This window comes from Bactrocera tryoni, chromosome 3 (assembly GCF_016617805.1).
Source record: "Bactrocera tryoni isolate S06 chromosome 3, CSIRO_BtryS06_freeze2, whole genome shotgun sequence".
NCBI lineage: Eukaryota > Metazoa > Arthropoda > Insecta > Diptera > Tephritidae > Bactrocera > Bactrocera tryoni.
The window spans coordinates 56117657-56144043 of NC_052501.1; the positions used below are offsets into that span (position 1 = coordinate 56117657).

The 26387-nt window shown below is 35.9% G+C and overlaps 2 protein-coding genes, 1 long non-coding RNA gene and 1 pseudogene across 4 annotated transcripts; 1 reads left to right on the forward strand and 3 right to left on the reverse strand.

The window, feature by feature from the left end:
- The first annotated feature begins 14192 nt into the window (after nt 1-14192).
- On the forward strand, nt 14193-14874 carry LOC120772827. Its single transcript, XR_005705100.1, has 2 exons — nt 14193-14333; nt 14384-14874. It is a non-coding gene; the product is annotated as an uncharacterized LOC120772827 (long non-coding RNA).
- Nucleotides 14875-14966: 92 nt separating this feature from the next.
- Nucleotides 14967-15788, reverse strand: LOC120770699 (annotated as a pseudogene).
- A 3251-nt stretch (nt 15789-19039) lies between these two features.
- Nucleotides 19040-20229, reverse strand: LOC120772279 (attacin-B-like). Its single transcript, XM_040100790.1, has 2 exons — nt 19827-20229; nt 19040-19769 (listed from the first exon to the last, which is right to left on the reverse strand). The coding sequence occupies exons 1-2, from the start codon at nt 20132-20134 to the stop codon at nt 19169-19171; spliced, it is 909 nt and encodes a 302-aa protein (XP_039956724.1). The 5' UTR covers nt 20135-20229; the 3' UTR covers nt 19040-19168.
- A 42-nt stretch (nt 20230-20271) lies between these two features.
- LOC120772278 lies at nt 20272-24414 on the reverse strand. 2 transcript variants are annotated; one of them, XM_040100789.1, is made up of 5 exons: nt 23858-24414; nt 23705-23787; nt 23496-23642; nt 22947-23419; nt 20272-20487 (listed from the first exon to the last, which is right to left on the reverse strand). In XM_040100789.1, the coding sequence occupies exons 1-5, from the start codon at nt 24196-24198 to the stop codon at nt 20365-20367; spliced, it is 1167 nt and encodes a 388-aa protein (XP_039956723.1). In that variant the 5' UTR covers nt 24199-24414; the 3' UTR covers nt 20272-20364. The 2 variants fall into 2 exon arrangements, with proteins under 2 accessions (XP_039956723.1, XP_039956722.1); XM_040100788.1 differs by lacking the exon at nt 20272-20487 and adding an exon at nt 22600-22764.
- Nucleotides 24415-26387: the final 1973 nt, after the last annotated feature.

Genomic DNA, 26387 nt, shown 5'->3' on the forward strand with positions numbered 1-26387 from the left:
AGCAGCATGCCAGCAATTTCAATTGCTGGAACATGATAATCAATGGAATCAAACGATGGACGATTCGATAGCTACTTCGCTTGCCACTGAAGTTCGCACACTTTTCGCGATAACCATTTCGACATATCAGTCTTCAAATCAGCGTCAATTATGGAATACGAACAAAATTACATTGCCGAAGACATTTTACATCGTATTCGATAAGATTTGGAAATAGGCAAATTTCGGTTCCAGTGGTTTGATATCAATTCCACCTGCCTTTTGTCAATTCACTTCAACGAAATATGTACTCATCATGAATGTTTATGCCAACTTTGGCCAAATTATCATAACTACGAATACATCAGTGCGCGCCAGTTATACGTGGCGTGCTCTCGAGTTGGAAAACCATCTTCTCTGTACATTTACGCACCGGAATAGAAACCAAAAAATGTTGTTTATCAAACTGTGTTACATTGAAAAAATGAGAAGAATCGAAAATAAATGATTTTTAACACAACCTAACTTCAACTTTCTTTTCATTTCAAAACACATAATTTCACGCAGGACAATGCATGCGGGGTCAGCTAGTCTATATGTATAGTATATATAAAAGAAAGTTGTATTAGTTACAACATTTATGACTCAAGAGCGGCTTAATCGATCGAAATAGATTATAACTGACTCAGTAATCAGTCGTTGACATGCATCCCAAAAGACTGATGTCATAACCTTTCCAGCCGACTTTTTCGTCTTTCCACGCCTGAAAGCCCGTTCATCATGTGCAGTCCACTAGAATGACTGTTGAGTGGACTACAATGGGAAATGATGGAGCTATGTTTCTATTGTCACACAACGACGCAGGAATTCTGTTTTATTACGATTACACAGCACTCAAACACTTTTCAGAATCAGTTATTCTTTGTTTTTGTTGGTTTATGAACTTGCGAGGCACCCACTTTGCACAGAGCTTTTGCCTCTTTAGAGCATCATTGCCCTCGGTGCTCATTTCGCCTGTTACCAGCTTAGCAAAGATACCTCACATACTGGCCTATATATGCGGTACAAAGGAATCTCGGGAATTCGAAAATCTTTATATTAGTTAAATGGGGATTCGCTTCAACCCATTTTTAACATACAGACGCACCATTGTCGGAGAATTTCAATTATATATCTCACACATTGTCTGGTATTTCCTCCGCTTTCACCGCCGTCTACTGCGTCGAATACTTTTAGAGCTGGAGTGTTTTCGTTCATTCGGACGACATGACGTAGCCAGCGTAGCCTCTGTCTTTTAATTCGCTGAACTATGTCAAGTCAAAAGCCGTAAATCTTTCGCAGAACCTTTCTCTCGAAAACTCGCAACGCCGACTCATCAGTTGATGTCATCTTCCAAGCCTCTGCGCCATATAGCAGGACAGGAATTATGAGTGACTTCTGTACACAGTTTGGTTTTTGTTTGTTTGATGACAGGAGATATTTCGTCTTGCCTTTGTTCACTGCCAGACCCATTTGATTCGCTTCTTTTTCCATTCTGGAGAAAGCAGAACTAACTGCGCGGTTTTTGAGGCCAATGATATCAATATCATCGGCGTACACCAACAGTTGTACACTCTCATAAAAGATGGTACCTTCTCTATTTAGTTCCGCAGCTCGAATTATTTTCTCCAAGAATAGATTGAAGAAGTCGCACGAAAGGGTGTCGCTTTGTCTGAAACCTCGTTTGGTATCGAACGGCTCGCAGAGGTCTTTCCCGATCCTAACGAAGGTTTTTTTATTGCTCAACGCCTAAATTTCGTCGCAATTGGTTGAACGGGTTACGAGATATGGGTTTTCACCAAATCGTGGGAGGTGCAACGGCCCTCGTCCAGTTTTAACACCTACTCCAATAAAATCTTCTCGAACCATATCGGAGGTAAAATTTAATGTTTCTGACGTAAATTATTATTGACTTATTCAGCTTTTTGTAGTTCTTAACACTGCACATTTTCACACTGTCGGTAAGAGTTTTTATAATATTTGTGCTTGGCAAATTTGGTTATTGAACCTTTTTGGCTTAGGAGATATGTATCTTGAACATAGATGCCCCTTGTACTGAGCTACCAGGTGCGATATTACAGTTTTGTATCTTAATTTAGTGCATAGTTATCACACTTTTCGGTTCATATCATTTTGGTAGTGGTCCAATTACGCCCATCTACCAAGTTTCATCACGATGACTCACTTGTCCTGACCAAGCCATAACAACAACACCATGTTTCGAACACCATTTATTTGCAAGACCCAATGTGCTACTATGTATGGTTGGGGTCAGTGCCTTGATGGAATTGCGAAATTGCAAACATATATGTACAGTGGAGTAGTAGACGCTCATTTCTCTAATCGGACCACTGCCTCACCCACAAAACGTCATTAACCGAAAACATAAAAAGTGCCGTAACTCAACACCAAATTAAGATAGAAAGCTGTATCAAGGTACAGAGGATCGCAGTAGCAAGGGGCATCTGTGGGCAAAATGTTTTGAAAAAGTTTAGTGTAACTAACAAGTTTAGTGTACAGATCTCCTAAACCATTTACGCTACAACAACAAAATTTGCTGAGTACAAATATTATTAAAATTTCTACCGACAATATGAAAATGGATTAAATTGGAAGATAACCCCGCTTACTCCCCAAATAATGGTGCTGTTAAAAACTAAATCAATAAATAGCTACGCCAGAGACATTAAATTTTACCGCCGAGATGGTACGAGGGAGCTGATGTGAAAATTGGACGATAGGCGTGGCACCACCGACTTTTTGGTGAGATCCCATATCTCGAGACCCGACTGGCAGATTTCGACTAAACTTAGGGCATGGCATTATGTCGAAATCGGACTACAACCGCTCCACTTCCCATATAACAAAATTTAAAATTCCATGTGATTCCTTAAATTTCCATTACATAAATCAAGATTTAATTAATATAAGGAAATAACATTTTGTAGTAATGATTCCCTTAAAGTATGCCATCTTATGACCAAAAATTGTTCAAATCCAACCCAAACTGTTCAAGACCCTAGGTACGGAATATTTAGACCCCGGTACCTATAGTTGACTTTTGATATATTGTGTGATACATATAACTGAAATTTAGCCCCCATAAACCTAATATAAATATTTTAGAACTTCTGTGTGACTTTGTACAAAATATATCGGCCAATATATAGTTATCCCATTGAAAATAAAAGAGCGTGTTTTATTCATAACAGTGTATCTTTGTGCTTAAAATACATATGTAAGTGTATTTGAGCGAAAACTTCGCCTATCCCCTATATTAGTAATATCAGGATTTTCGATCGTCCTGCTGACTTTACTCTATATGATTGGTTTTCCACCTTAAAGTATTTCCTTGGCTTTGATTCTTGCAAGTTGCAAGAGTATAAAATGTTCGGTTGCGCCCGAACTTAGCCCTTCCTTCCTTTTTCTACAATTACTTAATTAGATCAACTTTTCTTTCCACAGCTCTAATTAAACTAAAAAAAAATAACTAAAAAAATACTAATCGTTTTAAATTCAATATTTTCCGTTTAGAAAATTATTTCGCGATTGATTATTTATTTTGTCACTAAGCACGAGGCACGCTATTTAAACTTTTCAAATGACAGTTAACTGTAAATCTCGACAGTGTTGTCCTTTCCTGTTTTTTAAAATTACACGTGGTTGTATTTATTTTCATGAAAAAGAGTAACCACATAACCCCAAAATAAGAAAAAAAGTATTTTATTGTTTCGAAATAAACCTTCGATTCTCTCTAATTATCAAATTGTCTAAAATATCAAAGTACGCGCGAAAGTCAATGCCAAATAAAATGATTAAACTCACATTTATCCTCGGCTCAGTTTTCAGCGTCTACCCTGCAGGCACCCTAAACAAAATTGAACAAGTAAGGAAGGGCCATTTCTTGTGTGTGATAAGAATCGCAATTTTTGAGGGTCGTAACTAATTGTAAATTTTATGCAGATGTTATGTAATGCCTCACAAACGTTAGCAAATTTTCCACTTTTGTGGGGTGATACCTTCCTCTCTTGCCATAACCTCAAATACTCCTCCGTCTTTTTAAGATTTTAATGCTTTGTTCAACGATACATCTACAAAGAAAATTTTATTAATAAGGATTCATAATTTTTTTTATACCTACGCTATTGCTACGATCTCCTAGCTATCTCCGCACTATTTTTTTATGCCCATCACTTTCACTAGAGCTCAAATAAAAAAACAAAGTTGGATTCATTTTGATATTTAATTAGCTTGTGTAAGTTTATTGAAAATTTCGCAAATTTTGACAGTTCCACATTTATTGTGACCTAAAAATACGATCCAAAGTAATGTGGAATTTAAAACCTATTGTGAATTGAAAATACATTACGATCCGTTTGCTATCGTATGTCATGATGTAACGATTCGACCCCTGTGTGCAGCTTCCTTCTGCCATTTCTTCCGTAAAATTTAGTGTTTCTGACGTTTTTTGTTAGTCGGTTAACGCACTTTTAGTAATTTTCAACACAACCTTTGTATGGGAGGTGGGCGTGGTTATTATTCGATTTCTTCCATTTTTGAACTGTATATGGAAATGCCTGAAGGAAACGACTCTATAGAGTTTGGTTGACATAGCTATAGTAGTTTCCGAGATATGTACAAAAAACTTAGTAGGGGGCGGGGCCACGCCCACTTCTCCAAAAAAATTACGTCCAAATATGCCCCTCCCTAATGCGATCCTTTGTGCCAAAATTTTCGGTTTTCGCCATTTTGTGGGCGTGGCAATGGGCCGATTTTGCCCATCTTCGAACTTAACCTTCTTATGGAGCCAAGAAATACGTGTACCAAGTTTCATCATGTTATCTCAATTTTTACTCAAGTTACAGCTTGCACGGACGGACGGGCGGACAGACAGACATCCGGATTTCAACTCTACTCGTCACCCTGATCACTTTGGTATATATAACCTTATATCTGACTCTTTTAGTTTTAGGACTTACAAACAATCGTTATGTGAACAAAACTATAATACTCTCCTTAGCAACTTTGTTGCGAGAGTATAAAAATGGTTGTTATTAACATACTTTAGTCTCAGTATATACAGTAACAAACCTTTTCTTTGTTTACATACATATTGTTTAAATGTATACTCGATACATTGCGTTAAATTAAATAAAAATGTCCGTTTTATTTTGTATATATGTATTTCGATTTTCAACAAGTTTATTTAAGTTTTATTAAGTTTAATTTATTATGCATATAAACTCATTAAAAATTATATCGATGGGCGAGGCGGCGATACTCCAATTCCGGGAACGGTTTGTCACTGCTTGCGATTGAGTGGACACGGATCGTGGTTGAATTTTGAGATTTGGATGAGGTGTCGACGCGGCGGAGTGTATATAAAGTTGATAGTCGAACTGTATATAGCGAATTGCTGGAACGAATGGGGCTCCTCTCCTGTTGTCTATCCTTTTTGTTTGGTGGGTAGGAGCACAGGTGTGGGGAATTGCGTTGAAGTGTCAACAGCTATGGTGAATTGCGCTGGCGTATTAGGGTGCGCCAGTTTTCACAGGTTGTGTGAGAGGGGGAGGATTAACTCATTTAAACACATACAGTGAATCAATAAAGTTTAGGTACAGTAACAATTTCGAGCTAAAATCATTGAAACAACTAATTTCAACAACACTTTTAAAAACACCGTTATGTACTTTCCAAGAACTGCATTATGCTCAACGTTACTGAGTGAATGGTATGCCGTTATCTGTCTTGCGGCGCCAATTAGACGCTGTGAATTAAAAAAGCAGCCAGAAAGTACTCCAAATAGTTTAGGTACACTTCATTCATCGTGTCATATTGTTTTAGTTTTTGTTGCGTTTGGTTATTATACTCTCGCAACAATGTTGCTAACGAGAGTATTATAGTTTTGTTCACATAACGGTTGTTTGTAAGTCCTAAAACTAAAAGAGTCAGATATAGGGTTATATATACCAAAGTGATCAGGGCGACGAGTAGAGTCGAAATCCGGATGTCTGTCCGTGTCCGTCCGTCTGTCCGTCCGTCCGTGCAAGCTGTAACTTGAGTAAAAATTGAGATATCATGATGAAACTTGGTACACGTATTTCTTGGCTCCATAAGAAGGTTAAGTTCGAAGATGGGCCAAAATCGACCCACTGCCACGCCCACAAAATGGCGGAAACCGAAAACCTATAAAGTGTCATAACTAAGCCATAAATAAAGATATTAAAGTGAAATTTGGCACAAAGGATCGCATTAGGGAGGGGCATATTTGGATGCAATTGTTTTGGAAAAGTGGGCGTGGCCCCGCCCCCTACTAAGTTTTTTGTACATATCTCGGAAACTACTATAGCTATGTCAACCAAACTCTACAGAGCCGTTTTTTTAAGGCATTTCCATATACAATTCAAAAATGGAAGAAATCGGATAATAACCACGCCCACCTCCCATACAAAGGTTATGTTGAAAATCACTAAAAGTGCGTTAACCGACTCATAAAAAACGTCAGAAACACTAAATTTTACGGAAGAAGTGGCAGAAGGAAGCTGCATCCAGGCTTTTTTTAAAGTTGAAAATGGGCGTGGCGCCGCCCACTTATGGACCAAAAACCATATCTCAGGAACTACTAGACCGATTTCAATGAAATTCGGTATATAATGTTTTCTTAACACCCTGATGACATGTACGAAATATGGGTGAAATCGGTTCTAACCACGCCTTCTTCTAATATAAAGCTATTTTGAATTCCATCTGATGCCTTCTCTGTATAATACGAGTATAAACATTAGGAACCAATGATGATAGCGGAATAAAACTTTACAAAAATACGGTATTTGAAAAATATTTAAATGACGAATAATGAAATCTCGATTATCACTTTACCATGCGAGAGTATAAAATGTTAGGTGACACCCGAACTTAGCCCTTCCTTACTTGTTTTTTTTAGTTATTTGTTTAAGCTGGACAGTAAACTAGACATAGTCAAGTGTGAAAGTGTAAAACTATAAAAGTTTATTGTATTTATTTGTTGAAATAAAAAAAAAATGGGCCGCGGTTTACAAATTTCGTTCGAAGTAAGAAAATTGATATTAAAATTATATTTGGAGAATAAAACTCTACGGGAAATTGGAACAATAGTGGGGAAACGACATTCAAGTGTTTATAATATTATAAAATCGTATACATCTAACGGAGATCTAAATATAAAACATAGGTCCGGCAGACCTAAAGTATTAACGCCTTGCGAAGAACGTAATGCCATCACTGCTGTCAAGCGAAATCCTTGTATTTCAGCAGTAAAGATTGCAAATAATATAAACGTGGAATTTCAAAAAAATGTAAATCCTCAAACTGTGAGAAATGTGCTGCACAAAGCTGGTTATTACGGACGAACTGCGCGACGTAAACCATTCATATCAAAAGCAAACAAGAAAAAAAGATTACAATTTGCTAAAGAACATCTTGAAAAACCAGAATCGTTTTGGGAGAATGTTGTATTCACTGACGAATCAAAATTCAACATTTTTGGGTCGGACGGAGTAATAAAAGTGTGGAGGCGTGCCAATGCAGAGATGCAAGAAAATAACTTAATACCTACAGTGAAACATGGTGGGGGAAACATCATGGTATGGGGATGTATGGCTGCATCAGGCGTGGGTAATTTGGAGTTTATAACAGATAAAATGAACAAATTTATGTATCTGGATATTCTGAAAAAAAATTTGCGCCCAAGCGTGCAAAAATTGGGTCTCAACAGCAGCCAATTTCTTTTTCAACAAGATAACGACCCTAAACACACGTCGTATCTAGTCCGTGAATGGCTCCTATATAACTGCAAGCAACTCCAAACGCCACCACAATCACCCGACATTAATCCTATAGAGCACATATGGTATTTGATAGAAAAGAGGATTCGAAAACACAATATTTCGTCTAAGGATACCTTAAAAGCCGCTATAGGAATTGAATGGGCCAAAATTACAAAGTCTGACACTAATGTGCTAGTAAAAAGCATGCATCGCCGTTTACAAGCAATAATTAAAGCTAAAGGAGGTCCCACAAAGTATTAAAATTATATTGTCTTTTTTGTATAAATCATATTTTAATTTCTTTTCGTTTTTGTACCAAAACTTTATTGACGTTAAATCAATGGAATTTATGCTTTTGTTGTTATATTTTGTTGTGTTTATAGAAAAAAGTGACTGATTTTAAAATAAATGCATTAAAATATGTTCGTTATTGGAATTGACAAAAAAAAATTATTTTTTTTTACAAAGTTTAATGAAGAAATTATAGGTTTATTTGAGAAAATGCCTTTGTACCTAAACTTAATTGATTCACTGCATAATATCTCACCTCCAGAAAATCTTAGGGTGTTGTGTTAAAGTCCAATTTTGGGCAACTTTTTTTGCTACTTTCATGGTAATCAGGGTTGTCTTCAAAGCTGTTTGCTGGCTTATTTCTGTTAGCACTTTAGACTACATATAAAATTTTAAAGGCGTTTGATGACCGAGAACTTACGGGTTTTCTTGAAAATTGATATTAAATAATGCAAGTGTTTACGTTATTTAAGTGATTATATTGAATTACTTTGCATATCTGTTCAATTTTATTGGGATATTAGTTGTTGTTTAATGTTAAATCAGTTGTTTTTTTTGTGCAATTTTCAAACACGCTTCAAGTATTTCCAAATTTTTACATGCAGTAGGACACAATCCTGGGTGGTAATTTGTCGTTTGACATATACAAATTGACAATTCGGAAAACATCAATTGGAAATTGAGTTTGAAATGAAAGATATGTCGAAGTTTTAAATAAGAATACATATTAGTGTTAATAATAAAGTTTATATTAAAAATCGTAGAGCCTTTTTATTACTGCGAAAATTCACAACCCGACGTTTTAAAATACTTTCTATAAGAATTAGAACATATTTTTCTTTAAGAATTTTTAATAGGCAGACAGCCAGCCCTCATTTTCGGCACATCAAATTTCTGTGCATTTCACATAGGTAACCACCTCCCCCTTCTAAAAGTTAGCTTCTGTATTTTAATATATTTAATAAAGTTGTAGGATTTTGGATGCATCTATTGTGAGAGCTTAGAAATCTTTATTAATTATTAAATTATTTTGTGCAATATTTTTATTTAAATTTTTATGTAAATTGTTAATTATGTTTATTTTAAATTTTAAAGGTGAAAATGGGCCTACCGGGGAACCGAACACCTAAAAAAAGTCGGTAACGCGCTTTATTGCAAACCTCTGGGGAGGTGTGGAAAATGAATTAGAACGATGTACTAAAAATTCAGCTTCAAATGCCTAAATATCTTCTTTTTAAATTAAAATTATTGGTAATAATATTTCAAAAACTTACGAATACAAACCGTTTTATGTTTTCTGTCTGTCAATTGTAAACAAATACATTCAGAAGAAAACTCACCACCGAGAAATCTAACAACAGGGCTGCTTTTTATTAATAAGAACTCACTACGTAAAGAATATCTGACTATCAGTAAATGATATTTTTATGGGCGAAACATGACACACTATGGCGTTTAAATCAAATATTAGTAAATATATGTATGTCATTAATAAATAATTTCCTTTTATATTAAGCAACAATATTTATAGTTTTTGTTATTTAATAGAATAAATTTGCGAAGTATTTACTGCCTCAATATATACAGCACTGCGTTGCTACCTCTGAAAATCCAAGATGGCCGCTATTCACCCCTCAGAAAGCTACCACGAAAAGTTATCTACTGTATATACTGTGCTTTAGTGAGGTGAAATCGTTCTATGAATTCAGTAATAACAATATGACAAGTACATATGTACATATATAAAAGAAATTAGCGTTCATGGTGTATACGGTGATCAGCGTAGCATGAGCGTATTTTGAGAGTGTGTCACTAAAGACGGGTATAGTTCAGTGCGCTATAGTCTTGCGTGATCATGGATAAATTGATCCGAAACTCCTCTCTTAGCTTTCTGAGAGAGCCCATGATCTCACGGTTTGGTATGGCAATACTGAAAGTTCATGGGCTACGAATCAGGTGACAAGCAAAACAATGAAAGTGTAAACACAATGGCTACGACAGACTGCAGCGGCACGACAGTGAACTGAAAACGTCGTTGTTCATCTTACTACATGTACATTTTGAGAAGCAACAACAACACAATGGCCGGCATGTACACAAAACAACGCAGTTGTCCATTTTGCATGTACACAATTTCGTTGTGGCCATACTAATACCTTGCACTTCAATGAAATTTTAATATTTTGTTCTAAGTGAAATTTTTTATGCAAAAAATAAGTAAATAGGTAAATATTTTTGCTTTAAATTATCACTTGTTATTACAAATGATATAATAGAGCTATAATATAGCTATTTTATGCTTTTATTTTTAAAATAACATCAAGTTTGTTAGAGCTGTGAATAATTTTACATTTTACATATTAGTGGCATCACCACTCTACCTCCTCTTTCTATCTTCCATTCTACTGTCAACTCTACTGTCGTCCTACTGTCGTTGGCAAAAATAGGAGCAAATTGAAGTTAGCGGGAACGGCAACTGTCGGCCTGCAGTCGTGTAGTTGTGCAGCTGTCAAAATAACACTGCCCATAAGAACGTGTGTATTTTAATATTTGACAGATGTAGTTTGCAGTCTGTCGTAGCCATTGTGTTTACACTTTGAACTGCCAGACAAAATCTCGTTAAAAATAACTAACAAAGTCAGTTCGTTATATTTCATTGTGGAGTACATGTTGTGAAAATATAGTGTTTAAGTTTTTTTTATTAAAAATACAGCGTATAAGTGTTTTTACTAAAAATAAAGTTGGTAAGTGTATTATTAAAGCCATCGTAAATACATGTATATAAATATATTATGTTTTCCTAACGTATTATAGGAAAATGCCGAGAACTATTTTGATATGATAAGCATTATTGCATGATAAAAAATATATTATACTTGCGAAATGTAATGTAATTTAGTAAATAGTATTGTAATATTTAATAGATCCAATTTAATATGCTGTTTGTGTAGCGTAGTAGATGTAAATATTACTATAATTATAAATTATAAGTACAAATAAATGTAATATGAGTAGAAAGTATCGTAAATACTAATAAATGTTATAATGTAACAATATTGGTTTTATTTGTAGTCGATATTAGATTTTAAAATTTATTATTATAAGTAAAGGTATTAGGGTTTAGGGTATATTTGCTTTTTCTTAGGCATAGTATTTGGAAACAACGATTGGGCGTAGGGGAAAATCGGCAAAAATATTTATATGCCTGTGACCGCCACTTCTCGGATGAAGTCCGGTATTTGAAAAAACTATCGCCGACTGCGGTTCCGGATAAAAAATTAACTCCTACACCCAGTTTTCAGGTAGAATTTAGCGATTCTACTTCGACTATCGAATAAGGAATATAAGATTTTGAACCTAAATTGGTCGAAAACCCCTCAGGTTCAAGCGACCTGTTATTGCTAGCGTCTGTAGCAGAAGACGCACTCGAACAGTAAATAGGAGTTTTTGAAAATATTTCCATGGGCGATTGTTCGTTAGAAAAAGGATGTCAAACAAGTTTTAGTTTTAGTTTGACATCCTTCGCGTCTAAAAACTTAAAATTAATGGAGGAAAATGTAAGTTTGAGGGTTAAATTAGAAAAAAAAGATGAGGAGATTAGTAATTTAAAATTTCAATTAAAAGAAATGTCGGTAAAGCTGAAGACTTTAGAAAATGAAATTAAAAATTTAGGAGAGGTTAGTAAATACGAAAATTTTAATAGAAATCTTCCTCCTCAAATAAGTAGTATAATAAAAAAAATAGTTTAGTAAATTGTAGCCGTCAACCAAAAGGTCGTAGATACGACACCTATTTCAAAACTTTGGCTTTAGGTGTATACTTTCTTTCACCTTTAGCATATAGATACCTAAAACCTCTTCTTAGATTTCCGGAAGAGAGAACACTTGACGAGTTCGTTTCCGAATGGCCCCGAGACCCCGGCTGTAGTAATAGTTCTTTAAAGTGTTTAGAGTTAAGAAGTCGGGGTTTTACGCAGGAACAAAAGTTTGTATCAATTTTGTGCGATGAAATGGCACTTAAGAGTCATTTCCAATACGTCCCTAAATACGATAAGATTATAGGAGTAGAAGATTACGGCGATGAAAATCGTACGTCTCGTATAGGTAATAGTGCAATGACTCTTATGGTTCAAGGTGTTGGTGCAATGCCTTGGACACACCCACTCTCCTATTTCATTGTCCATGGTTCATGTAAAGGGGATGTCGCCGAAAAGTATATATTTGAGGCCATCACCCAATTACAAAACATAGATCTCAGACCTTGCCATTTTGTTTCAGATCAGGGATCTAATTTTGTCTATTTATCTAGGATTTTAGGAGTGACCGAAGAACGGCCATATTTTCAGGTCAATGGCAAGGATATATTCTTTTTTTTTGATAGCCCCCACCTTTTAAAAAGCACTAGGAATTGTTTAGAAAAGTCAAAAAATAAAGTCAGTTTTAAATCGCGTCCGGTGAGTTGGGATGACATTGTACATTTCTATAATAAGGATTCCCAAAATCCCGTGCGTTGCGCCCCTAAACTGTCTGAAACACATATGTTTCCTAATAACTTTCAAAAAATGAGTGTGAAGCTGGCATCCCAGGTTATGAGCGACACTGTAGCCTCTGGTATGCTCGCTTCATACAGTTCAGGGCTTTTGTCGTGCCCTAATGCTCGATTTTTAAGTACCGCGGAATATCTTTTATTTTTTAATAAGCTATTTGATATTTTTAATAGCAGCAACTTTGAAGCTATTTTGCCAACAAAAAAATTTTTTTCGGCGTCAGACGACCAGTTAGAATTTTTAGATGAGGCAGCAGGAATTTTAAAGACAATTAGAATAGAAGACGAAAATGGGTCTGACATAACAAATTCTTTTAATTATATTAAGGGTTGGATTTTAAACGTTTGTGGCGATTTTTGTCACAGTCAGGCTTCACTAACCTACAGACGCGAAGACTTTGCCAGGACAATTTAGAACACTACTTCGGACATATTAGAAGAGGAGGGGGAAGAAGTGTAAGGATTACTCCTTACATGTTTTGCAATCTTTTTACAAAATCTTGGGGGTTGCGATACGCCAATATCGTAGTAAAGGGAAACTGCGAACACCCGTTCCAGAAAACGAAACCTTTTCAATTGCACAGTCTCATCAAATAATAGCAAGTGTGTGCAATGACAAAGTGGTACGGGATCTTTCTTGGCAAGAATTTCAAGGTCTACCGCGACCAGACCACACCTTTAATCGGATAGCAGTAGGAGAAAATTTAGAATTAGATTTAGAAGTAGAAACGCATATTCGTATTTCTGTGGTTATTTTTATTTAAAAATTTATAAGACACACACATTATTTGTTAAAATTAGAATTTTCTTTTTAATTAATTTTTATAATAGAAGCCTTAGTACCTTAAGTACCCCTAATTTTAAGTCAAAAATATTGATTCGCACTTGTAGGTACAATAGGTGGTAAAATATCTTCAAAGCTCTACGGAAGCATATGTGTGTAAACTTTATTTTTTGAATTTTTTTCTCATATATTAACATATATAATTTTTACACATTTTTAAAACTCTTATTTTATGCCCAGCCCTTTTAGTTTTAAATTATGTAATAATTACCCCTGAAAACTGGGTGTAGGTTAGTTTGTATATATGTAAATAATGCGTACTCATTTGATTTATTTTCTTATTTTATATTCATATTTATTGGTTACAAATATTTGCTGTTAAACAGAATAATGAAATGTGATATTTTGTTTGTATAGTTTTAAGATTTTTTTGTTTTGAATGATGTTTTTATTAATTTTTATATTATTTTTTAATTTCGACAAATATTGTTATTTTTGTGATTTTATTTTGTACCTATATGGGTGATATAGGCCTATAGGGGAACCGAGCACCCAAAACTAACTTTGGTAACGCGCCTTTTGTATACCTCAGCGGTGGTGTGGAAATTACAAACTCCCAAAACATTTACTAAAAATTCCCTAACACATTTCTTCCATAGTGGCATCATTGGCAAATGATATAAAAATTGAGGACTTTGACAGCGCTCTCTCGAATCAAAGAGTTTCGGATCAATTTATCCATGGGCTCGACAACGACTGAACGATAGAGCGTCAGCGTACGTGTGAAGTTAGTTTGCAAAATTTTGCTATGAAATGCCGACCACTGGTATAGTTAGACTTCTTGGCAAGGTACTACAGTCGCTACCTAGCTAGGAGATCGTAGCAATAGCGTAGGTATAAAAAAAATTATGAATCCTCATTAATAAAATTTTCTTTGTAGATGTATCGTTGAACAAAGCATTATAGTCGTTTTAAAAAGTGTTCCACCCAACCAATTATCGTCATTTAAGAAAATATTGGCAGTGGCATTCCTACTAAGTACATCACTAATGCAAGCGCCGACACCTAGGCTGTTGGAGTATTTGAATGTTATTTTTGTAATCAAGGAATTTGAGACGGAAGGAAACACTTACTAGTATTCATGAGATTGTGTTTAAGTTAAGAGAAGAACGTTGAATGCGGCATAACCATTGCTACTAAAATCAACGATTCAAGATTACACCGAATTACTACGGATTTGGGTTGTATACATAAGCGGAGCAAAAGTATAACAACAAAGAAAATGTTTACAACCAGAGAGAATTATTAAAGACTATCAGACAGTTGAAGTGACGACAAAGTTTCTCAAATCGAAATGACAATTGAAACAGCAATTTCATATACCAAACGTATAATTACTCTAATAAAGATTTTCAACTCCGTGAAACACAACTTTCGATTTTATTTTTTACTCATAACATACAAATAATTTTATAATATGAATAAATAAATAAATAAATATGAATAATTTATTACAAAATATCTTAACCCCAATTAGGGAAACTATGCGAAAGTCCGAAACCGGTGTTGAAGTCATTTCTGTCACTTAACGGGTCATTCAACCAACGTGAACCTCCTGCATTGAAGTCTAATCTCGTTTGGCGATCGGCTGAGGTAATGAGATTGGAACTTGCACCGTAATTAAATTTCGTACCCATATCATGCACTTTGAATAGCAGCGTGCCCAACTGCATGCGCCTAATTAAGGTTGCCACCAGTTTCACGGATGGTAGGGCCAAAATCGAAAGACTTCTTTGCATTAAACACGCTGGCGCCCACGCTGTGTTGAGTGTTGTTAGTGAGTTACTGAAACCGGATATGGTCTCTTTAGCAATAGATATACCATGACTAGCAGCATTGCTCAAAACCAACGAACCACCATCCTTCTCAACTCCAAAGCCATTCGCCAATTTGTAGTTGACTTGAAAGCCGACCCATCCAAACGATTGTTTTCATTTAAGAGGACACTGGCGATCGCACTCTTGGTGAGCGTGGTACCATAACCGGGTGTATGCTCCTTACTGATGGAGGAGCCGAGTCCGTGCCTATAAGTAGTTATTTAGTGCTAAATAAGAGTAAATATAGATGATTACTTACAGATTTGCCGCCAGACTGCCTCTAGTGGTGACTGGTCCACCTTTGGTGTTGCCCGCCGCACCCTCACTAGCAATCACATTGGCATTTGAGGTACCGATACCTTTAGCGGCCTCCAGTCTAACATCGTGTCTACCATTGGCATTTGTGGCAACACTGCCAGTGGTAGCTACATCACGCCGTACGCGCATTGGTCGCGGTGGCGGCGATAAGCGTTATCGCTAGAGCGGGTATTCACTAAGCTTTGTTATTATTGTTGATTAAATTACATTACGGCAAGCTGATAAGAGAATGTCTTATTAACAAAAATAATAAGTCGAGCTTTTATGTTTTTTGTTTGTGTTTATAATGATTTTGGATAGTATTCAAGATTTATATTGCTTGGGATTCCCACTATTCTGTAAATTTATATATGACTTAAAGCAAACATTTCTCAAAAATAAGTGTTTAATAGTAAAACCTGCTGATTACAAATAATATTTTAATCAGTTATTTCATCTAAGGGAATTTCTTTTGAGGAAAAGTATTGTATTACCAGTTTGTATTTACTTTTCGGTGCTTCTTTTATTATCTGCCATTGAATGTTAAAAATAAGGAAGATCTAAGTTTGGGTATAGCAGAACATTTTATATTTCCGAATTTCAAGGATCAAAAGCGATGAAAAACCTTCAGATGCTGGTAAAAGGTTATACTAAAATATTTGGCGGAAGAATTTAATATGCATTATTCGAAGAAATATATACATAAGTACATATTATGGGTCGTCGACTCACTTTGTTTGAGTAATACATTTTGCTTCGTGTCCGCGATATTTATATTAAAATCAACCTAATTAAATCAAATAAGTCATGTGTGACAAATATAAATAGCTTATATGAGAAAAAAGTCATCGAAATAATCGTATGTCATTATTTCAGAGATATGAAGTTGATATCAAAGTCTAGACCTTTCATTCATATTCAGCACTAACCTATATTATGATTAAAAGATCATTAAAGCATCAACCATTTTTACCAAAATAGAAGATTTAAAATCAGATGGAAAGTCAAAATGGATGTAAATTACTATATATTGTATGTATATTGGGAGGATATTGAATGATATCATAAATTTTTGCCCTTGTTCAATTAGACTCGACAACATGCTTCGAGGCAATTTCACGAAGATAACTCAATCACTGGAAGACATATTTGGCATAAAGTCTGATAGAATGACGAAAACCGTTATAGATATATATGTAATTCGTGGGCTAATTACGTTCATTTTCGGAATTAAGCTGTAGCAATCGAATATTTTATATTCACTTAGTTTTGCTAAGATATCTTACACATTCAACATTGGCCCGATTTTATCAATTTTAGTCGCAATGTTATTAGAGAGATGCACTCTTAATTTCTTTAAGATATCTCACATATTGATTACTATATATGGAAGTCCGGAAATCTTTTCATTGAGAATATGAGGACTAGCGGAAGTATTGAATTAATATTATCAATTTTATATCATCATCATGATATCTCAACTTTTTTCAAATTATTGCTTGGACTGACATACGGAAGGAAATCATTTTATTATTCCATCTCTACTAGGGTTAAGTGATACAAACAACCGTTAGAACAAGTAGAATCCACCACATAAGTTCATGAGCAATGAAATACCTCCGCCTGGTCAGTATGTACCAGATTTTTAATCACCACGTTCCTTATGGTAAAACGTCTGAAAATTGTGCAAATAGCAAATCAAACCGGTCGATATAATATTTTTTAAAATCAAACTTTTTTTAATAAAAATGCAATTTTATTGTAGGGAAACGGTAGTCACAACTTTTTCCCATCTTATTGGCAAAGCTCATACTATTACGGTAAAACTGTTCATCTTGTGATGCCATCCAAGAATCAAGCCACTTTTTGATGTCGTCTTGTGAGTGGAAATGCTTCAGAGCTAAAACATGTGCCGTTGAACGAAACAAATAACATTCAGTTGGTGCTATATCTTGGCAATATGGCAAGTGGGGTAGGACTTCCCATTTAAGCGTTTCCAGGTAGGTTATAACGGATTTGGCAACGTGAGGCCGAGCGTTGTCTTGAAGCCGAATCACTTTTTCGAGCGTCTCCTGATATTGAGGTCATAAAGAATCCAAATTCCTAATTTAAATAACATTTAGAGTGACTCTCAATGCTAAACCAAGTCCTTCTTGCGTTTGACACGGACCCTCTTCGAGCAACGTCTCCCACCGTCTTCGAAGGTTTTTGGCCTTTCATCACGCGGACGTTCGTTAATATCGAAATCGCCGTCTTTGAAACGAAGACACCAATCGCAACACACCTTGGGCAGCATCTCCTTGACTGAAAGAAGAAAATCAACACTTCCCGCAAATGACGACTATTTGGCAAAACCAAAGATATATGAGACATAAAGAAAGTTACTAATGTGGAAACGCACTTTCTTTTGAAATGTCTAGGCTAAGTTTATCACGTTTTATATATGTGACCTGGTCTACGGAAAGGGGGCTTAGGTGTCAAAAAATCAATTTTACTTTATTTTAACGAGAAACTGACGAAACGAGAGAGTTTATTTTTAACAGCTGTTTCCCAGAAAACTAGTTTTCGAACGTTAGCTCCCTTTTCGTAGACCAGGTCACATATATCAAAATCTATCACCACTAACTGCTGGAGCCACCTATTGACAAAGAGGGGGAACTTAGTTGCACACCTAACATACATATGAGAAGTAGTCATGGTTGTTGTCCGATTTCACCCATTTTATATTTTACTTCATATTTTACTTTAGGGATATTTTACCTATTCATATTTTACTTCAGGCGTGTTTTATTTGACCAGAAAATTAAGCTATTAGCTTATTTTGTATGGAAAACTTAGCCAAAATAATTATGTTGGCTTGTCATAAGCTATCATAGCTTGAATATTGAACTAGAGGCATTGCCAGTTCATCGCTTTTTTTCATTCACAATAGCTAGATTTTTTGGATGAGTATTGAGTTAAAATTAAGACAAATATGAACACTTGTTTCCAGGTTTTTGTATTCTAGACCTCAAATAAATAAAATAAATATATTTGTATAGTATGTTACTATTCCGTTTACAAATTTGAAATTTCAAACTAAATTGTATATCAGCTGATGGTTCTTGTCCGCTTTGCCAACACAATTCATTTTTAAGCGAATATATGAAATAAGCTAAGTGCGTTTTATTTGTCCATGATTTAGCTATTAGCTTGTGACGGTCAAATAAAACACGGCTAATGTTGAAATAAATTTATGCATGAAATTTGGTTGAATTCGGTTTATTCGTTGCTAAGATATAATAATTCACCTAAATGTGGGCAGTGACATTGCCCAAGTTTTATACTAACTCCTATGAAGCCCTTCCATGTGATATCAGATAAAAACTTAAATGTCCCTGAAACAATGAATTCACACGCGAAGTTTAAATTAAAAAATCATCTTTCAATTTGATCCCAGTAACTGTAACGTATATTTTGAATTTGCGATGAAAACATATTTATTTAAGTACTTTTCCCAAATTTTCAGTGTATTATAAATTGCAAATTCCTAATATGTCACCATGGATCTCTTAACCCCAATTAGGGAAACTATGCGAAAGTCCGAAACCTGTGTTTAAGTCATTTCGGCCACTTAGCGGACCACTCAACCAACGTGAACCTCCAGCATTGAAGTCTAATCTCGTTTGGCGATCGGCTGAGGTAAAGAGATTGGAACTTGCACCGTAATTAAATTTCGTACCCATATCATGCACTTTGGATAGACCCAAATTGGCAGCGTGCCCACCTGCATGCGCCCAATTAAGGCTGCCACCAGTTTCACGGATGGTAGGGCCAAAATCGAAAGACTTCTTTGCATCAAACACGCTGGCGCCCACGCTGTGTTGACCATTATTAAGGAGTGTGGCATGTGCAGACTTTGTTAGTGAGTTACTGAAACCGGGTATGGTCTCTTTAGCAATAGATATACCATGACCAGCAGCATTGCTCAAAGCCAACGAACCACCATTCTTCTCAAATCCAAAGCCATTCGCCAATTTAGAGTTCGACTTGAAAGCCGACCCATCCAAACGATTGTTTTCATTTAAGAGGACAGTGGCGCTCGCACTCTTAGTGAGCGTGGTACCATAACCGGGTGTATGCTCCTTGCTGATGGAGACGCCGAGTCCGTGCCTATAAGAAAAATCATGCTTTAGAGATAAATAAGAATAAATATAGATGATTATGTACAGATTTGCCGCCAGACTGCCGCTAGTGGTGACCGGTCCACCTATGGTGTTGCCCGCCGCACTCACGCTTGCAATCACATTAGCATTTGAAGTACCGATACCTTTAGCGGCCTCCAGTCTAACATCGTGTCCAGCATTGGCATTTGTGGCAACACTGCCAGCGGTAGCTACATCACGTCGTACACGTATTGGCCGAGGTGGTGGTTGTGGACGCACAGTGGGCGGATTCGTGTGGCGTCCTGGTGCCGCGGCGACGCAGACCAAAATGGTCAAGGTGATTGCCAGGAAAGTATACAATTTTAAATTCATTATTTTTCTTTCACTAGCTACTTTTTAAATATATTTTTCTATATCCTGTTATTCGCTGTTAACCGACTGATTGGATAGTGATGCAGTTTTTCATAGCATCGGTGGCTTTTATTGTTCACTCAAGTTAGCCGGCGAGTATCTTATCACCAACGAGGGTATTTACAATCGCTTTTATGAGTTTGAGTTGTTTTATGTGCCTTTTCAGTAGTTTTTACTGGTGTGGTTATTGTTTAAGAATTAATATGGATGCAGATGGAATCCCCTGATACTGTTGAGAAACATTTGAATGAGAGGGGATTCACTTTTTGCACTGATTTGTATGAGTACAATCGTTTATTAACGCACTCAAGAGCCTGGAATTATTTCGTTTTTTTTTTATAAATATTTGTTTTTTGTTAAAAAATTCGAAAGACACAAAAAATGTTTGTATGTAAATTGAATAAATAACAAGTAAGGAAGGGCTAAGTTCGGGTGTCACCGAACATTTTATACTCTCGCATAATAAAGTGATAATCGAGATATCATTATCAATCATTTACATATTTTTCAAAAACCGTATTTGTGTAAAGTTTTATTCCGCTATCATCATTGGTTCCTAATGTGTATATTATACAGAGAAGGCATCAGATGGAATTCAAAATAGCGTTATATTGGAAAAAGGCGTGGTTATTAACCGATTTCACCCATATTTCGTACATGTCATCAGGGTGTTAAGAAAATATTATATGCTGAATTTCATTAAAATCGATCAAGTAGTTCCTGAGATATGGTTTTTGGTCCATAAGTGGGCGACGCCACGCCCATTTTAAATTTTTAGAAAAAGTTTGGATGTAGCCTTCTTCTACCATTTCTCCCGTAAAATTTAGTGTTTCTGACGTTTTTTGTTAGTCGGTTAACGCACTTTTAGTGATTTTCAACATAACCTTTGTATGGGAGGTGGGCGTGGTTATTATCCGATTTCTTCCATTTTTGAACTGTATATGGAAATGCCTGAAGGAAATGACTCCATAGAGCTTGGTTGACATAGCTATGTTAGTTTCCGAGATATGTACAAAAAACTTAGTAGGGGGCGGGGCCACTCCCACTTTTTCAAAAGCATTATGTCCGAATATGCCCCTCCCTAATGCGATCCTTTGTGCCAAATTTCACTTTAATATCTTTATTTATGGCTTAGTTATGACACTTTATAGGTTTTCGGTTTCCGCCATTTTGTGGGCGTGGCAGTTGGCCGATTTTGCCCACCTTCGAACTTAACCTTCTTATGGAACCAAGGAATACGTGTACCAAGTTTCATCATGATATCTCAATTTTTACTCAAGTTACAGCTTGCACGGATGGACAGACGGACGGACGGACAGACAGACATCCGGATTTCAACTCTACTCGTCACCCTGATCACTTTGGTATATATAACCCTATATCTGACTCTTTTAGTTTTAGGACTTACAAACAACCGTTATGTGAACAAAACTATAATACTTTGTTGCGAGAGTATAAAAAAATATTGGGGTTATTATTATAGCCTAAAATATTCTTTGGGCCGATACAAGAGCAAAAGGAAATCAGATAAGTCAAGGAAAAAAGTGAAAATTTTTTCCATAAGTATGAACAAGTAAGGGAATAATCACTTTAACCACGGGAACAGATGATAATCATATCTGAAACATATATAAAATAAGCCGCTATTGGAGGTTAAGATGTGCAAGGTTCAAAGATATGATCAACCTGTCTAGAGACAAATTTCGTCTCCTTGTCGCATTCTAAATGGGCACTGCAGGCTCAAGAAACACCTGTCCAACATTGGCATGGTTTCTTGTGTAAACTGCCGGATTCGCGACTTAGAACCGGAAACTCCAGCACATCTTGTTGCGATTTGTAAACGAATTCTCAAGGCCCATGAATCCATTGATCCTGATAGGGATCACATAACCTCAATAGCGCCCAGCAATTTCATGAAATTCGTCAGAGTGTTGGGCCTTTCAAAATACATGTGATGGAGGATACGGCGCAATAGATCCTAGGTCGAAGTGTAAGCCTGATATCATTTCTATTATATATATGGAATAGTAGGAAAAGAATTTAAGCAATAATGGTCACATCTTTAATATTTTCATAAAGTTGTATTGAAAGGAGGAAAGAATCTTAAATAATTTTTCATGCGCCAAAAACTCTTACAAAAATCTTCCTTCAAGAAAAGCATACATGAACACCTTTTCCATATGTTGTTCACAAAGGTGGTGCGAAGATTTTTCAGAAGTGCAGAGTAATAAATTAATAAATATTAGAAGACTTCGTAACTTTTAAGCTCTAAATCAGAGATATACCGACCATTACTCTTATTTCAAGTAATGCATTGAAGACAGTAAAGTAACATTTTTAACACGTTATGAAAAACATTTTTTTTATTCAAAATTAGTTTTAAAAGCATTGCTGAATTTAAAAACTACAAACAGAATTTAAAAAAATCACATTTCACTCGAATCACAAATGTCACGATTCAGCCATTCAGCTAATAAATCACGAGTGCACTCATTCGGTTCATTCAAACACTCGATTGACATCAAATCGGACATACAACCATGCAGTATGTAAGCCTTTAAGCATGGCATGGCGGACAGGAGACGAAGACACTAGGAAATAAACAAAAGCAATTAGGAAAACAACTAAAAGGCAGGAAAAAAGTGCCAAGGTTTTGCCGAGCACGATATGACTGGGGGGGATATGGGGATCACAGTGTTTTTAAATTGCCGCCATAACAGTAATCAATATGAGATTTCACAAGAAGTGCGCGATATAGACAACATCAACCTACCTTGAAGCATTCCAATTGCAAATTTCTATTATTCAACTTGGCTAAGTCGATAATACGGTTCGGCAGATCGGTAAACTCACGACAACGCCACAGCGAACGATTGCTCACTAGACCGTGCTGTAAAGCCAACATCACATATTCATAGCTATCCAACTTTGTTCGCTCATCTGCGATTATGTCATACAACAATTTCACGCCATCAATCTTATCGAAACACTGTTGGCCCTCCTCACAACGTAAGAGCATGGCAAAGCACTTCATACAGAGCTCATGATAGAAGAGCGTTTTATTCTTTATGCGTTCATAGAATAATTCAAAGAAACCCGATTTTATGGCCAACTTCGGCGCGATCTCTAAGAAATGACAAAGGTGCTCCCACAGTGCATTTGGGTAGAAGGGCGTACATGGGTCAGCATTGAAAATGGTGGAGAGATTTTGAAATGATGACGTTTCATTAAGGAGAAAAAGCAATACTGCAGTAGGTGGAGCAAAAGAAGATTGAAAGTAGCGGTAATCACACACAAAATATCAATCGAAAATACGACATACTCTCCGTTTTTTCCGTCAAGTTGCGTAGAATCTTGCAAGCCAGATAACGTGTACTCCCATGATTATAAATAATCGAGTAGAATTCTTCAACCAAATGTAAGCGCCCAACAATGGCATGGGCACCATTTAGATAGCTCGAAACTAAGTCTGTGAAAAGTTCAAATTGGTAAAAGCTATTTTAAGCTTAAAGCTATCGTGTCAATATTTACAAAATATTTTCATTAATTGTCTGTGTTCATTGTAGAATTCCTTGAGATATCCATTTTGTATGCGAAAGAACATATTTTTACACCTTAAAACGTATGATTGATAAATAATTTATTTCCTCTACTCATCACATATGTACATGTGTGCTCACGTACTTTCTCACCAAATCGAATTGCATGATGGCACGTTGCGCTTGCCACGGATTGAGTATTACCTCGGTTAATGAATTTACACTCTGCCATCTCAACAGCGGATCATCACTACATATATCGTGAGTCAATTTTTCAATACATTGAAAGCCATATGCCAATGCGGCATGATCACGAAAATAGGTCGAACTTGAGCAGTTATCTTCGTTTGGACACTTACAACTACAACGTTTTGATTGCACCTTATCGTATTCTTTGGTAACGAAATCGTTTATACTTTCCCTCTTCAAGTGCTTCACCTCAAGTTGGAGGAAATGATTTTTATAGCTAGCGAGCTCCTCCCACATATTCGTTTTATTATTTTTTCGTTACACTCCTAGATTCTGACGAGTTTTCTATTGAACAAGATGGATGGTTAGCGGAGAAAAATATTGCAAAAAAATTTTCAAAAAAAATAATTCAAGTATAATTTTAATATTTTCCAGTGAATGGCTTCGGAAAATTTTGTCGAATGATTATAAAAGAAATACGAATCTGTTGTTTTCTACTATTGGGAATAGGAAGTATACTGTTTTTATACTTTCCAAACATGTTGCTGCAGAGTTTTGTTCTCCTAACTAAGTAACTAGAAATTAAACTACAGCCTCTCTACTTCCCACAATTCTAAATTTCACCTGATTCGTTCTCTTTTCAGTATACAAATCAAGCACTAATAGAGATATCAGAATGGGTAAAATCGGAAAAATATTTTCCTAATCCTATAATTAAAACTTTGGAGATCCGGTTGACTTTATACCATATAAATCGTTCAATATGTGAGTGGTCCTAATGAAATTCTGACAGTACTTCTAATAACTGTGTAACCTTGTGCCTGAAATGGCACATTCACATTGATAGATTTATAGCACATCTATCCACCTGCGTCCAGGCACCGCTTTTTATTACGTACATTCTCAACGAATTGTGAAATTAAGCGCCAGTTGTTTTCTCTAAAAGACATAATTTCAAAGACGTGTTCAATTGAAAAACTTATCCAAGCACTCTGACCCACAGCAATTCACCATATCCCACGGGCACTACATGTAGAATAGCATTAAATTTCATCGTTAGTGCTATTCGTAATACACCACTGACATCAATGAGAGCCACTAGCTGTTCAGCTGGCTACCATATTTTTGGTCGATAACCTTGGACTAGTAAACGGTTCCTAATAATTTTCTTTTAACCATGAGAGAAACATCATCTACATAGGCTATCACCGGGCAGCCTCGTCCTTGGAGTTTTTCAATATGTCATTTACCGTTAAGTTACAGAGTAAAGCAGGCAGAATCCCACCTTTCGTAGTGCACCTTCACACATCGCCATGACAGTTCTGTCGGAAAGAATATTAAATATGAGATTATTAATGTTTGATTCGACCTCAAGTCAAACTATAAGCATATAATGACGTAGCCGTACACAGTTTGTTGAAGACTGCCTCAATGTCGAAAATGTCCTCACTGATATTCCTTCTGCATAAGTAGTTCCTCCAAATATGATACAACGGCATGCAGAGTACTGACTGCTGACTTTTCTTTGCCGTAGGCATGCTGAGTCTCTAATATCAAGTTTCACTGTATAGTGCTACTGAAGTACAGGTTCGTATGCCTCTTCAGCGTCCTCCACAGAAACAAGGAGAGGCTTCAGGACTTTTAAGTCATTGGCAATAATATGAGAGCTCTTGCCCACAAGTTTTGAAAACGTAGCCTATGTCAACACTGTGCAATTTGTAGATGAGGACCAACTAGCTGCATGCCACCTTTATCGTTGGCAAAAATTGTGGAGCAATGATATCGTTACCACTCCAGGGTCTTGAATGTATTGACAAAATTTAGCGCCGATAGCTTTCGTTCAGAAGCATCTAAGAAGTCTGTACTGTCCTTCGAAAGGCAATTCTTTAATAAAAATAGAGCTGTTCAAAGTTCAGTTTAAAGCTCAGTCCTCTTTTCTAAGATAACTTATAGAAGTAGGGTTTTCGCGAGAATAGAATATAAACCTTGAAGATTTATGAAACCATTTTACGCTTTCACAAAACGCTCCTTATGAATGAACATTATTGAACAATTTCCTATTTGATGATCTGGCATCGGATAGTTCCAATGTCCTTGGTTTATTGCCTTTCTGAGTTTTCATAGGACAATTGAACTCTCAACTGAAGTATTTCTGGAAATCCAAAAAGGTTTACTAAATAGATTTACTATGTCCACACTAAAGCTAGTATACGTATTATCTGGGACGGAGTGATCGTTAAGAACCATCTAGTATCAGTTCGTTCTCCCTACCCGCAATTACAAAAGTGGGAACTTTCACCTATTACAAATGAATAGATAGATAGATTAATGAAGACGAAAATTTTATAGGCAGAATGAAAATCCACCGGATTAAAATTTTAACATTATTGCACAATTTTAGAGTTATTAATAGAAATTCTCTGTGAGGTGATATTAAGCAGAAATCAACACAAGTTATGACATTTTTTTTTTAATTTTATATTAAA

Excerpts from the sequence above, each read along its gene's own strand:
- LOC120772279 (XM_040100790.1), bottom strand. The coding sequence starts at position 20,134 with ATGAATTTAAAATTGTATACTTTCCTGGCAATCACCTTGACCATTTTG. Across the intron at positions 19,770-19,826 it reads GGCAGTCTGGCGGCAAATCT|GCACGGACTCGGCGTCTCCA; the intron begins GTACATAATCAT and ends TTTTTCTTATAG.
- LOC120772278 (XM_040100788.1), bottom strand. The coding sequence starts at position 24,198 with ATGTGGGAGGAGCTCGCTAGCTATAAAAATCATTTCCTCCAACTTGAG. Across the intron at positions 23,643-23,704 it reads ACAATTAATGAAAATATTTT|ACTTAGTTTCGAGCTATCTA; the intron begins GTAAATATTGAC and ends AACTTTTCACAG. Across the intron at positions 22,765-22,946 it reads TGCAATTGGAATGCTTCAAG|TGTCTTCGTCTCCTGTCCGC; the intron begins GTAGGTTGATGT and ends TTTATTTCCTAG.